The sequence below is a fragment of the Mastomys coucha genome, unplaced genomic scaffold, assembly GCF_008632895.1.
Source record: "Mastomys coucha isolate ucsf_1 unplaced genomic scaffold, UCSF_Mcou_1 pScaffold1, whole genome shotgun sequence".
In the NCBI taxonomy this organism is placed as follows: domain Eukaryota; kingdom Metazoa; phylum Chordata; class Mammalia; order Rodentia; family Muridae; genus Mastomys; species Mastomys coucha.
Window position 1 is genome coordinate 73,835,186 of NW_022196891.1, and position 15,006 is coordinate 73,850,191.

General features: G+C 35.1%; 1 protein-coding gene across 13 annotated transcripts in view; it reads right to left on the minus strand.

Annotated features, from left to right (window-relative positions):
* Positions 1-1,010: 1,010 nt before the first annotated feature.
* Cep170 (centrosomal protein 170) overlaps positions 1,011-15,006 on the minus strand; it is an 80,770-nt gene continuing 66,774 nt past the window's right edge. For 7 of the 13 annotated variants that reach the window (XM_031390679.1, XM_031390669.1, XM_031390640.1 and 4 more), the window contains 6 exons: positions 12,674-12,851; positions 10,083-10,253; positions 9,231-9,319; positions 4,943-5,036; positions 4,257-4,308; positions 1,011-3,338 (listed from right to left, as the gene is read on the minus strand). In XM_031390679.1, the coding sequence (XP_031246539.1) occupies positions 3,040-3,338; positions 4,257-4,308; positions 4,943-5,036; positions 9,231-9,319; positions 10,083-10,253; positions 12,674-12,851 (883 nt within the window). In that variant the 3' untranslated portion in view covers positions 1,011-3,039. The remainder of the gene's footprint in view (positions 3,339-4,256; positions 4,309-4,942; positions 5,037-9,230; positions 9,320-10,082; positions 10,254-12,673; positions 12,852-15,006) is intronic. The other 6 variants (XM_031390656.1, XM_031390698.1, XM_031390713.1 and 3 more) reach the window with 4 other exon arrangements.

A 15,006-nucleotide genomic window follows, 5' to 3' on the forward strand; every position in this document is an offset into this window, starting at 1 on the left:
TGAATCTGATCAGTTAGGAGACTTCAATGAGTTTATGTAAGAATCTGGCAGTTCTTGAAGCATATTTCATAATCCCTTGAACTACAAGAACCTTAGATAAGATGAAGCTCTCATTTTATAGATCAGAGTTGAAGGAATAGGTCTGGATCTCAAAACATTCCACTGAAATCCCTCAAGAGTTAGTCCTGCCAGAGACACAGCAAACAGGTCCAAGGGCGTGAAGGAAGGTAAATGATACAGAAGCTGGACAGCATGTGCCTACCCTGGAAAATCAAGTGCAAGGACACCAGGGAGGTTAAATGGCACAGAAATGTGGGGGTCTACCCAGGAAACAGAAATGTGGGGGTCTACCCAGGAAACAACTGGGGTGACTTAAAGAGAAGGACATACCCGTGTCCTATGAAGAGGGGAAATGAAAGTATGCAAGACAGCTTGCTATGGTTATCAGAGAAGGAAGATTTGTGAAGATGTAGGAAGGCCCGAGGCATGGCAGGGCTGTGGTGGAAGAGCAGGCGGACCGGGTGGGGGTGGGGGTGGGATGAATTTCCCAGGATGGTCCAGAGGTTTGTAGGAGCCAGGGGAAATTATACTGAGACAGAAACATATAACAGGGTTAGAATATAGAAAGCCACACAATCAAGCTGTAAAATACTTGATATTGATTAATAACAGGGGAGACATTCAAGATTCTTGAGCTCCACTGAGAATGAAAAAAAGTCTAAATTGATAGTTCTCAAATTGAAGATGTTCAAGATATTTAAACTCCTACTTTGTTCCCTCAACACAGTACTGTCAGAAAGCTTTTGGATGATTCAAAGCTGTGTGTGTGTATGTGCATGTGTGTGTTTCGTTAGAGTACTAAGCTATTCTATTACATTTGTTATAATTCATTAAGAATATGTTTTTGGATGATCATATGTTCATTAAAACTGGAAGGTTCTTTTATAAACAGCTGTTTGGTAAATTGATAAATGAAAACATAACACATGGTAAAAGACATGAAATCTATGATCATTGCATAAAGTTCCAGAAACACTTTATTTAAAAATGGAGTTGTAAATGCATAACAAAATAACGTAATAAATGTAACAAAAATAAATAAGGAGAATGTATTCATACAAAATAAAAATAACATAGTAAAAGGCCAAATGTTTATAATTGAACAAAACTGTGTGTAAACAAACAATAACGTAAGTAGATAATTTAATACTTTCTTAGACTCCTTATCTTGCATTCTTTGTGTGGACAGACTCAGTACCAAACCTTAAGTAAAGGGGTTTATCATGATTACTATGCATAACTTTTTCTTGAAATGGACTGACCCTGCTTCAATGTTTGTTCCTTCAAAGCATCTCACTTCCCTTTTATAGCTGTGAAAATCCTTTTGAAGTTTTACTTCATGAGAACTGTGAATTTAGCTTTACAAGGAGAACAAATCCTTTTCTGTTTTTTAATTTAAAGAAAAACATGAGATCCATTACACAGCAGACTTATGCTTTACATCTTACAAAAACATTTTGCATTTTTATTAACTGATCCAAAGTCATAGGATTTCTTAGACCCTAAAAAAAGTCTTGAACAATAGTTACCTTTTCCTTAAAACAAATGTAGCATCAGTTATTGCTAAAATATCAAAGACCACATCACAAAATTGAAGTTTATTCCTTATAGACTTACGATGAGCCTTTGGAGCAAATCCAGGCCTATTAATATATTCAAAAGAATTAAGATTCACCCAAATTATAGTGTTCTGGAAACACAAAAATAATTCCTTTATTTAAAAACTTATCGAAATGTGAGCTTACTGGAAAGAAAACAGAACAGTAACAAAAACAAAGTTTAGAGAAGATCTTTTTCACAGGCTTTCTTTTTAGTAGCAATAAGCTTAAAGCCTTAGTCGTCCTTGCTGTCTTGCAGGGTCTTGACAGATATGTAAGACTGACAAAGGGTTACTATGGCCTTACAGGGAGAAACAGAAGCAAGTCAGTGATTGGGAGTGGAACTATCAACTACTCTCACAACTACGGATTCTTCACATCTCCTAATGAAGAAAAATTAACCTCATGATCATTTTAGGGGCATTTCTGCAACATAAAAACTTGGTAACACAGAACAAATATACATGTTCTTAATTTTAAAAATATACTCCACCCAAACTATCTGTCAAATTTAACGTTTCTAGTCATTTAATCTAAAAGGAGAGGCAAGATCTTATTTCTTTAAAAAGAAAAACCGAAGAAAAGAAAAAAAGAAAAATTGGGGAAAAAAAGTGCCAAATAGGTCTGTATGAAAAGTGGAGTAAAACACTGTGGGGTTAAAACAAATACAGTATTGTCAGCTTCCTATGTACAAAGGTCAGTCCTTAATGACATATGCATACGTCCACCTATCACTCCCAGTAAATCTTAGTGCAAACATAATAGTTAATTTCCATAAACCCCAAGACAAGTTACTTAGCAACAGGTATAAATCACACTATGTTGGAAAGTCTCAGGACGCAGGACGGCTGCTGTGGAGGGTTGGCCTCACTCTACAGAGCGGGGTGACACTGTGTCCAGTGACTGTGAGTAATAATGTAAACCCTAGTATTAAGAAGCAAATCGAAAGGTTTAACAATCTGTACAGCGGATGAGGAAGTTCATCTCAGGGAGCAGCTTGGCACAGGAGACACAGGGGCTCAGAAATGTGGATATTTTAGTTTGTTTGTAGGTCACAGCATGGCTTAAAACAAACAAACAAACAACAAAAAGAACTATGAAGGGAAAGGATGCAAGGATATGATTTAATCTGAAAATCACAGAACCACAAAAGGCAAAGCTGACATAAGCTGCCTTTTGCTAAGTGTGCTTCAAGTTGGCTGTCTGAGTAGTTTGAAAAGACTGGTATGACATATTAGAGGGACAAATAAATAAATAAATCAAGAAGACAAAGATAACAAGATTGTTGCTGACCAAGCTCTCTTGTTTTGTATGTCAACATCATGCTGCTTCCAACACCCTAGTCACTCCACGGGTAATGTCTCTAACAAACAAGGGACCGTCATTCATGTACTGTAACATCTTCCTCTTCCCCATCAGGGTTGAACCTATTGAAATGGATACTGAAATCAGCCTCAGATTCGGCATTCTCAAACTCAGTGGAGGCTGCCGCTGCCGCTGCTGCAGCAGGGTGCAGGGCTCTAGTTTCTGGTGGGCAAAGTGCTGGCGTCTGACTAGGACTGCTGTGGTTATTAACCGGGCTGGACTTCTGTTTTGGTGGCGATGGCAGGATAGCATTGGGAAATCCCATGTTGTTCAGAGCCTCCAAAGTTCCATCTGGGTCAATCATGGCATTTATCACTGAAGGAAATAAAAAATAAAGAGATGTGATTCTGTTTTAGTAAGATGTGGATATGCATACTGCTCATCACTAAGACTTTAGCTAAAGTAAGCTAGTAACCTCTAGTTAAGTAAACTAGACCTGACTCAACCTGGTTCAATAACCACTGGTTAAGTCTACCTTGTAGATTATACAGATCTGAATGCTTCTCCTAGGACTCGCAGTCCCTATAGACACTTTAGGTGACTGTGAACAGTGGCTTGGAAGGGAAAAAGCCAAGAGCTTTCTAAAACTTAATTTTACCATCATAGAGGGGTACTGAAATACTGCTTATGTTTTTAACATCCAGATTTTATCAAATATAAATATCAACAAATGTTCAGGATCTCTATATCAGGTGTGGTGGCCTCAGAGGTGGAGAGGAGGTTCAAGAGTTCCAGCTACATGGTGAGGTCAAGATCAATTTAACACTTTGGATCAAAAGTGAAACAACAAAAAGATTTTATATTGGGAACTAACAAATATTCGTATTTCATTTTATTCATATTATAAACATATTTCATTTTATTCATATTATAAACTAACAAATATTCATCTATTCACTTTTATGGGGCTAGGAAAGAAGCCAGGGCCTTAAACATGCTAGGCAGATACTCTAGGACTGAGACACATCTCCAATCCTTCATACAGAGTTGTAAAATTTTCCTTTTTTGAATAATTTAGATATATTCAACTATACTTTTATAAGTACCGGTTGATATATTCAGTCAAATACTATTTCAATAATTAAGAATATAAGAAATATATTTTCAGAAATGGAATACACTTAGCTGGTCTCAGACTTAATCCTCTTGAATGCTGGAATTACAGGCATCCACCAGAACATCCTACACTAACATATTCAGAAGCATCATTACTTAATTTAGTAGTAAATTTACCTTGCAACTGCTTTTCAACTCTTTTCAGCTCCTGTAAAATAGAAGAAATCTCCTGTAGGGAAAGAAATACCCCAAATTAGCTTACTAAATTAAAACATTCTTAGGTTACAAGCAATGCAACTCATTATCTCTATGGGACTGTTTTAATAGCGACACAAAAGATATCCAGAAAGCAAGATCCAATTTATAATCTTTAATAATGAAATTTTTTTCAACAATAATAATAACAAAATTTCAAGGCAACTGACTAACAAAGAAAGGACAGTTTTGAAATATCTATTCTGATCAACTTTGCAACATTTTAAAACCATGCCTTTGACAGGTTTTTTTTTTTTTTGAAAAATATATAAAGTGAAACATCAACATAGGAGAAAAATCTGATAAAACTGTGCTTTTAAAATAGAAATTATATCAATATTTAAGTTCTAAACTTAAAGCTGCTTCTTTCAAAGTATAAAGTTATCATGTGAACAAGATGCATCACAGTAATTAATAAACACAAGATTCTCTTTAATGCGCTCTGTAGCCTTGAAACATCAGGCTTTAACCACCACCGGATGAAACGTAACTAAATACATGCATTCATAGTCTTTCAGAATGTAAACTAACAAATATCCAAAACTATGTTTTTCCCTACAAATGAGGCCATGCCACTGAAATGTTTTAATCTTGAAAAACCACCATACCATGCTTGAAGTTTTCACGATGGGGACTTCACTTTCGCCTCTTAGCTTGTTTTCTATGTCATCCCAGTTCCTGTCTTTGTCTTTAAACAATATTCTACAGTCAAAAAACATAAGCATTTTAAATTCATGGTTTTGTTGATGATATAAAAAACTACATATATAGCTTATGTATAATTTCAAAACTATATAAAGAAAAATAATTATTCAATGAACTCAGACTTATAATAGTAAACACTATTGATTCAAGCACGTAAAAATCTATTAAAAACATAACTCAATGGATACTAATATGTCGATTGCTGTCAATATGCAGGTGAAGGCAGGAGTAATATAAGACTAGAGTTTGTGATTGGACACTGACAAAGGAAGGCGGGGCTGAGAGTTTCAGAGAGAGAGGACTGGGGAGAGAGAAAAGACAGAGAAGATGGAGGAAGAAGGAGACAAACCCAATGCATGTGGCTTTGAATAGCCACAGCTAGCCATGAATATCTTAGAATGGATAGAATATAGGACAATTTGTCCAATCTAGGTGGGCATCTTATATCAATACCAATTAGCTCTGAGTTCATTGTGTGGGCATTTCATGGGTTGAGAATTTACTGATATAAATCTGACTGGTAAATTACAAGCCTCTATAGAGTTTTGATTTTACTGGGCTACGGAGATTTGTGACAGCTAACCACAGGGGGCAGATGGCTGGCAATGAGCAAGTTCCACAGCAAGAGAACGATGAGCTGGGCGACACCCTCATGGGGTTAGCCATGGAGGTGGCGAGACCGCTTGCCAGAGGGAGATAGTGTGGATTTTTTTTTTTTTTAATATTACACGTTATACTAGTACATGCCTAAAGCACTTTACTGTTTATCTCATTTTTAACTAAAAATTGAATATAATACAAATGCTGTTGTTACTTGCAACTAACAGTGTAAGTGAGAACTACAATGGGCGCGGATAATCAAAGAAGTTATGTTTAGCAATGAGGTGGTAAAAATCTAGTGATCTTGCCAGAAGATAATGAATTAATATAATGCATATAGCTTCTAAAACTGCTAAAAATTTAACTGTTGGTAAAAAGTACATGAACCTACAGCTTCTGACTAACAGAAAACAATGTCCTGTTGGAAGAAAAGAGCTCATTTTTAAAGGCGTATCAAACGGATCACTTCAGTTTTAGGAAATTAACTCTAATCACATTATATGGATGCTAAGAAAGCAGAACACTATATCAACACAGTATTTTAGATAATGTTATAATGGTCAAACCTTTTTAAAATTTATTTAAAAAAGTCATTTGACAATGGCCATCAGATTATAATTATAGATTCAAAAGAGTAGTTGGGCTGCTAAACTCCACCATGCAAACAGTAAGTTCAAAATGTATTTAGTAAGCTAAAATTCTTTTCAATGAAATTGTTGGCTTTGGGAGAAAAATAGTCTTACCCATATATTCTTGGTCCTTAACAAAGTCGTCTGGGATACAAACTATAGTTTACTACCTGAGGGCCAACTATTACAAAGCTGGAGGCCAGCAAGAATGCTGGACAGTAGGAGCATTCAAACAATTTAAGTATGCATATGCTTAGATTTTCACTGGGCATCTGAGTTTGTTTCTAAGATGTGGCCAAGGTCTACTACAGTCATTCTCCAAACCACCATGCCAATTCCTATGTAGTTAGCCAGTCTGTATCCTTCAGATTTGCTTATCAGAAATCACACATTTTAAAAAATACTTTTCCACACATATCCTCTTCCGAATATATGCCTTTCAATCTTAACTAGACAGCAATCCATCATATTCAATCCTATGCACTGGTTCATCATATCTGTGCCTCAAGCTTCAATGATAAATTTCATAACAAAGATATTTATCAACCTTATTTTTATAAAACCAGCCATATAAGCTTTTCATAAACTCAAAGCTCACATGAAAGGCAATAAAAATATGGAAGATTTGATATTTATGCTACTTATAGAGATCTTTAATGTCTTTTCCAACCATCAAATTTCAAAAATAGTAAAATCAGTTAGTCAATGTATTAATCTATGGAGTCTCTGGACTCAAGTCTAACTAAATGTCAAACCCACAGCACTTTCACGTGAGGGAGTCTGCAGGCAGTTGTGTGAGTGACTACCTGGATAAGGATGTGGCTATTAGGGAGGGGGATTTGTACTTCAGTAAGGTAGAATAAAATTATATGATATACTCAAGCTTTCTCACCAGCAAGCCACATGTGCTCATACAATGTGACTCATGACATTTTCATGGACAACAGTATATATTGAGAGCACACATTTGATTTATTACATTTCTATGGCTTTTTAGGATTAAGTACAAACTCAGTAATAAATAACAGCCTCTTGTACTTAACTGTGAAGGGGGTCAGAAAGACTACTACAAATAACATACAGCCAAAATCATTCAATCAATGAATAAATTTGGAGATTTTTCATGAATAGCCCTCCACCTCTTGGTGATAATTTAGCAATCAAACCCAGAGACTTATATATCTCTTTTCAACTCCTATACAAGACTTCATAGTTAACATTCATTTCATTTAATGGTCCTTTGCTTAATACCTCCATATTCAATTTTAGAGTATAAGTAAATTCAGAACAGCAGCAAATGCTTTGCCATCACATACGTGGATGTGTTTTACCATCAGTTAAACTGATTATGTGAGTCAAGCTCTGAGGCATAACTTCTTTGGTTATTCATCAGCAAGGCATATGACTAAGGCCGAGATAATTTGTTAATTTCTGTGTAATAACTAATTAGTTAAGCTTACATCTTTCCTACTAGTTTTAAGTGGGCTTCAGCCCAGCCAACACTAGTACACGCATGTGGACACAAGCTGACTAGAGAGAGCGCCACATGTGCATAGGGTGACTGGTGAGAGACTCCTTGCTAGTGAAAGAAAATGTGATCGCAAACTCAGGTCTGATATGCTCACAGGGAAAATAAACCTCGTGCAAGAGTGCTAATTTACATGATTACCAAGTATGAGTAAAATACAAACAATGGATTGATATTTAAGAAAATTGAGTATTTATAATTAAGTTAATTTCTCTAAAGTTAACTGTGATCCTTATCTTTTAAATTTTCATTCAGTTCTAGCTTAATTCACCAAAATTAGAATGATTTGTAGTTTTCATTCATTTAATCAGTAATCTCAATAATAAAAAAGGACACCAATTGAGTTTCGGTGAGAATAGCAATTGTGAAAGGTACAGTTAATACTCAAGTGAAGCAAGTGAAGCTAAGACACGTTTTGTGAGTGCAGCAGGAGTTTAAGCCCATGCTGACTCACTCAAGTAAACAAGCTGCCATGTCTTTGCTCTGGAGAAGTCAAATTCAGCTATACTCTCCATCTTAAAAAAAAAAAGTATACTAATAAGTGTAGCCATTAAAGAAACCTGTTTACAGGGACTCATTAAAAAAAGCCAAATGTTCAATTCTTAAGGCAGTAGGCCCCAATTTCAAGCAAATACTAAAGACCTATCAATATTTTATAGATACTTTTGAAAAAGTGTAGGTATTCAATTAAAAAAAGTCTAAGATGTAGAACAAGTGATCATGATTCCATCTATTGAGACTTGAGAACTGAACTTAAAGGGAGAAAAAAAATACATATACACATGCTAAATACTGTATGCATAATATAAGTATATCTTAAACATTTGTAGTTTTGAAACATGCTTACACACCGTTAAAAACTACTAAAACTAAAGAGGAAAGCAAACAGTACAAATCACACTATTTTTTTTAAATCGGGATTTTTTTAAACTGCATTTATTTGATTTCTTATTTACTAATTTATGTTCTGTGCTGGGGATCAATTGCAAGGCCTCCAGGTTGACAGGTGGGCCTGCCGTTCAACTGTCACAGGCTTGCCTCTATCACTAGCCTCGGAGCCTACTTGTCTTTACTAAGAATGTGGACCTACGGCTGACAGTCTACACACATTTTAATCATCAAGGCTGCTGCAGCACAGCCTTCCAGAGTCTAAGAGCTCAGCCTGACACCTTACCGAAGACACTAGAGTCCAGTCCAAGTAAAAGAAACCTCAAGCGTTTGCTAAATTTAAAATATTTAACTAATATTTTGTGAAGAAGGAAAATGGTTTCAGTACTAGTAACTCAAAGTGTTACTGCTCCTTCTATCTGAAGTAACTGGTAAGAGCAGCAGTAGGAACCCACGTCAGTGATGCACTAGCTCCTCAGCAGTGGCCAGAGGTTTGAAGAAAATGGAACAGGAAACATAAAGTAGTGATTAGAGAAACACAAGTACCTGATTTTCCCAGCTGTTTTATCAATGGATTGTCTTATCTTCCTAGAGAACTGAAAGACTGATGACAGTAGCAGATTATCTCCCATGACCTGAAACAGAGAAAAAGTAGAGTAACATAGTTACTGGATAACTACTAAGAAGAGCACTAGCAGCAATTCACTATGCTCAAACTATTGATGCTAACTTTTACTTAAAATAAATGAATAATGTAATTAGAGTAATTAAATCCAGAAAGTGGAAGTAATATCAACACAGAGTTCCTCTGTTAAATAACTTGTCAATGTTCCCTATTTTTGGCCATCCCATTTTTAAAAACAACCTATTTTATCCTCTTTAATTACTATCATGACTCTGCCTCTCATATTTATAATTTACATTATCATAAAAGGGACAATGGAAGTAGAGTACTATATTATTTACTTATCAAATAATATGACTACAAGGATGAGAAAGAGAACAACTACCAGCTCTTCAGAGACAAGTGAGGGAGTAAATTTTCATGATGGGTGTTGGTATTGCCTCACCTGAGAATGTGGGTAAACTAGAGGCTAAAGACCAAACCTGAGTCCTGTGCAAGAGTAGCAATAACTCTTAAATGCTGGACTATCTTTCAAGTTCCTTATTTTTTTTTTAAGGATTAGTTTAATAGTTTTAATAAACACCGGCTTTTAGGTTAAATTAGAATTAATCTTGACTCTTGTATGCATTATTAGTTTAGCTTAGACAACTCTTTCTCTTTAATAACAAAATAATGAATTTGGTACTCCTAAAGTAACTGGAGCCTAACATTACCTAATATGGCACAGTAGAGATGCCTCTTCGCCATATGTTCAAAGTCTGTAGTTTACTTACTTCATCCCTACTCCAGGTTCTCCGTCTTGTAATTGTTAAGTGATCAGGATGCTCTGATGGTTGAGGTCTCGAGTCAACAGACCGACCATTGTTTCCTTCTGGTGTTTTAGAATGAACTAATGGAGGTATCTTTCGGAAGTTGAGACTCTCATCAAAAACACGATCAACCAACTAGTGGGACAAAAGCAAACCCTTATGAGAACAGAATAGTGAAAAGTGTAGAAACACTGGCATTATAATTTTTATGATTAGAGAGAAATTATTTCATTCTCAAGTAGTAACTAACAGAAGCATGGCATCTTTAATAAACCAATTACTTTTTAAATAAGCACGCCAAACAGGTCTCTTCTATAAAGAAGATGTTCATCTATGCTAATCTTATTTTTAGGATTGAAAATATTTAACTATGTTAAATTCAATTCTTTCATGATTAAGATGTTCTCCACGGGGAGGGGGGAAATGCTTTATGAGAAAAAAACTGAGCCATATAGGTGGACAATGAGATCACTTTACTCACATTGCCTTACCAGCACAAAATTATGTTTCTTTTTCTTTTAGTTTTCTATCTTGTTTTTTTTTTTCCTTTTTTCCTCCCCAAATCCAGGTGCCAAATTTCTTCACAAGTACATGAATGGTAAATTCAATTAAATTTGTAAAAGGAAACAAAATTAATCCATATAGTAAGTATTTTGGTCTTAGTCAAACTTTTAACATGATAGAGAACATACATCTTCTTACAGGAACACTAATGTCCTACCACTGATAGTGCAGAATGGACATGCAACACCAAGTAACAGGTTTACCGATGAAAGAATAACTAGGGTAACATTCTTAAATAAAACAAAAGGGGAATGAAAATCTATTCCATGAAATGTTTCAGTAGTTCTACTGGGGCTCAGTGAATGAATAACCATGTTAGGTAAAATTTAGTTAGAAAGCTGAGAAAATAATATTATTTAGATGTACCAGAGACATGTGTATGTCTTGCCACCATGAAGATCCTCTTGGTTTTGTTTTTTAACCAACAAAGACAATTTTTATATACATTTGTAATCGATCAGTGTGGTAACAAAACTCTACACAAATTAATGAAATATAATTTATTAAATTAGAAAACATACAAAGAAAAATAAACAAGAAGTAACCATTAAGGAGCTTTATAAGAAAAAAAATGAGACAAAAAGCAACGGAAGAAAAGATTATCAGCACAGTTTACCAGGATTAAACGTCCAAAAGGCTAGGCATTTTTGGTTACTATTTAGAATTTAATTAGATGAAGAAGTCGAGTGGTCAGTGTGAGGGACTAGTAGCATCTGTCTATATAGTGGCAGATAGTAAGTGTTCTTGACTTTGCAGCCATATGGTCTTCCTGACAACTCAGTTCTACATTGCAACACAGAAATAGCCAAAGACAACAGTTAGGCAAACAAGAATGGCTATACTACAATAAAACTGAAATGTGAATTTAAAATGATTTTCATGTTATAAATCACTATCCTTTTTATATTTTAAATCATTTAAAAACAAATCTATCTCTAGTTTGAAGGCCATATAAAGACAAACTAGCTCCTTTAGAAGGCTGACTTTTGGTTTACACTCTCTCTCAAGATAAAAATAGCCAACATGGCTAGAGACTACAGTCAACCTTCCTTATCTGGGGATTCAACTAAGTATTGAAAAGATTTTTAAAATGCTGTGTGTTTACTAGAGGTAAATTTCTTCACAAGATACATGAATGATAAATTCCAAATACGGGCCTCTTTTTTGTCACAGTTCTGTAAGCAATACAGCCTGAGCACTTTCATGCTATTAGGAGTTATTCTAAGGATCCAGAGATGGGTGTGCAGGGGAAGGATGCCTACAGCCTACATGCAAACTCCGCACCATTTCATCTGAGAGACTGGGATATTCTCAGGTTTTAATGTGTACCTTGGAATTAATCTCCATAGATACAGAGGGAAAGACTACTGTATCATTAACTTTATGTTAAAGGTGCTGTGTGGAACAATGTTAACGCAAATGGTGTCTCCTGGAACTGTACTGTTGGAAGGCATGGTTTTACGTGGGCAACACTCTATAAATGCTAACTTATATTCCAGAGTTTGTAAGAATATTTTAGTATTTATGTATGTATGTGAGAGAAATAGTATTTGTATAATATACATTTCAGTTTTTAAAAATATGGTAGATATCTGTCAACAAAATTACTATTTTAAAAACTGTAGAAATTGTCGCCTTCTTTGCTATTAACTAGTAGTGACCATTTCTTTTTACTGTCAAACTTCATTGAAACCTTATGCAGTCACTTGCTGAATTTCAGTTTACTTTCCAAATAATATCTATATTCACATTTCAAGTAAATTACAAATCAGTAATCAACAGGCAAAGTGCTTACAGCTAAATAATTTTCCATTTGTATGTTAATAGTAGACCAAATATTAGCCTTTTAGTCTTTACTAATTGTTACAAAAAATAAATTGGTTACAGTAAAGTTGGAAAATGCAGAGCTGCATGCAGACAGGGAGGGTGGGCATAACTAAAATAAACTCAGCAAAAAGCTAAAAGCAAAAGAAATTAAGAAAAGGAAGAACCTTATGCATTTCTCCATGAAGATCTCCTACCTCTTCTCTAGTGTCTATGGCAGAGCCAGGGGTGGTGGCAGCAGTGCTTACTGTGGTACTAGGGGCAGTGCCTGAGGAAGTCACTGAGTCTATTTCTCCTGCTACGTCGTTGATCTCCCGCGCAATGAGAGCAAGATCTTGGCTGATCCTGGCAATAATTTTAGAAAAGAAATGTAATTTCCTTTAAATTAACAGTTCTAGAAACAATCAATTTTGGCATTCATGTAACTTGTAACTCTAATTATAGGTGGATACCCCAAACTTAAGAGGCTTTGGAAAGCTCTTTACTATTTGGTACTATTTTGATATATATATCTTTAACTTCAATACTAATATTAATGAATTTAAGTTCCAAAATAATCTACAATAAGTACTGAAGTTCCAAATAACCTACAAGATAGTATCTTTAAAAATGCATTTTGAATACTCTTGGTACTAACATGTCACGAAGATCTTAAATTTAGAAATGACAGAATTCAGAAGTATCTGAACATGGATAACAAGAAACAAAAACATTTCACTAACTTAACTGATGGTTAGTGTTTCAATTATAAATATAAGCAACATACTACAGTGAAATTAACAAGGCTAGGGATCTTTGTCTACAACAGATATAGTATGATAGTTGTTTAGAGTCATCTATAGGGAATACTTTTTCAATCTTACACAGCTACCCAAACTAATGACATTTACTAAATTGTTAATAAAGAATCATCAACCAAGACGTTGGGGACTGAAGCGCTGTTTTACACTATGCACAGCATTTTCTACTCTGATGTCAGCTGAAGACTATAATGCTGTTCTGAAGTAGGATTTAGCTGATTTGTTAATAAATAGACATCGCTAGGCAAGTTCAATGACCAGTTTGTGACTGCACAAGGAAGGACCAGATCTCAAGTTTATTCCTCAAGTGTACGAAGCTTTGTGTGTATTTATATGGGCTCATGAAATCATGAAATAACTGGTTAGGGTTTTTTGTTTTGTTTTGTTTTTTGTTTTTTTGAGACACAGTCTTGCTATATGTAATTGGCTAGCTGGAAACTTTCAGCAATCTCCTGCCTCTGCTCCTGAGTACCGGATGGCATGTGTGTGTCACAATACCATGCCAGGGAAGCACTAGTCTCTAGTCACGCCTCCAGGTCACCTCTAGTTAGTAGTCACAGTAAAGTGAAAAGAGTTTTCTCTTAGCATTAAAAAAAAAAATAATAACAGAATTACATCACTGATAATCCCATATATCTTAAAAGAGATTGCAATTCTTAGAATTTTTCCACATTATATATTTGTTGCCATAAAACTCAATTTGGTTTCTTTCATAGAGAAGGACCTAGAATGATAGAATATACTTATGAAACATTTTTAAAAAGTTATATAAAATATGGGCTTAAAACAAAATAAATTTCTTTTAGACTGATACATATGAGTGCTTGCCTGATGCCTATATATACACATACATATATGTGTATAAGTGCACACATACATGTGTGCACGCAGGCCATGTACAGCCTGATGCTTAAGGAGGCAAGAGGGTGTTGATGGATGGCTGTGAGCAAGCACCATGTGTGTGCTGTAAACCAAATCTAGGTCCTCTGTGAGAGAAAATACTCTTATCATGAGCCATCTCTCTAGTTCCAGAATGGCAGTTAAAAGACGCTCATGCTCTTATCATGAGCCATCTCTCTAGTTCCAGAATGGCAGTTAAAAGATGTTCAAAGAGTACAACTGTGTAAAAATTTGACCAACTTTAAAATGAAGTTGTGTTAAAGCGCTGGGGTTGACAGATCTGTAAGGTGATTTAATGTACACATATATAATCCTTATAAGAAACTGAAACTTTACTTTGTTATACCAGTACAGGAAGGTAGGGACAATGTCAATAAATATTTCCTGATCACCTGTTACTTGACAGGCACTGCTCAGCACCCTGAGAGGATAGCAATGAATAAATAGACCGGGTCCCTTGCTCTTCCAGAGCTTAGACTAAATAAGAGTACCATTATGAGGAACTTTCACATTAATCACCTTATCTAATCCTCACAAATGCTTTGTCTAAGTGACTTTATTATCTTATTTTACAAATGATAAAAATGAAGTTTAGAAGTCAATGTAAACTTTGTAGGCTAAGGATATAGAGTAAGAACATCACTAGACCTTTGCACTATACCACATTATCATGCAAGTTTTCAAACTTAACTGCTGATGGGAGTGAGAGTATGCTGGGGTATGTGTTATGTAATATAGGTTTAACATCCCTAAACTGAAATTATTGCATTTAAAATGCTTCAAAACAAAACTTTTAAGTA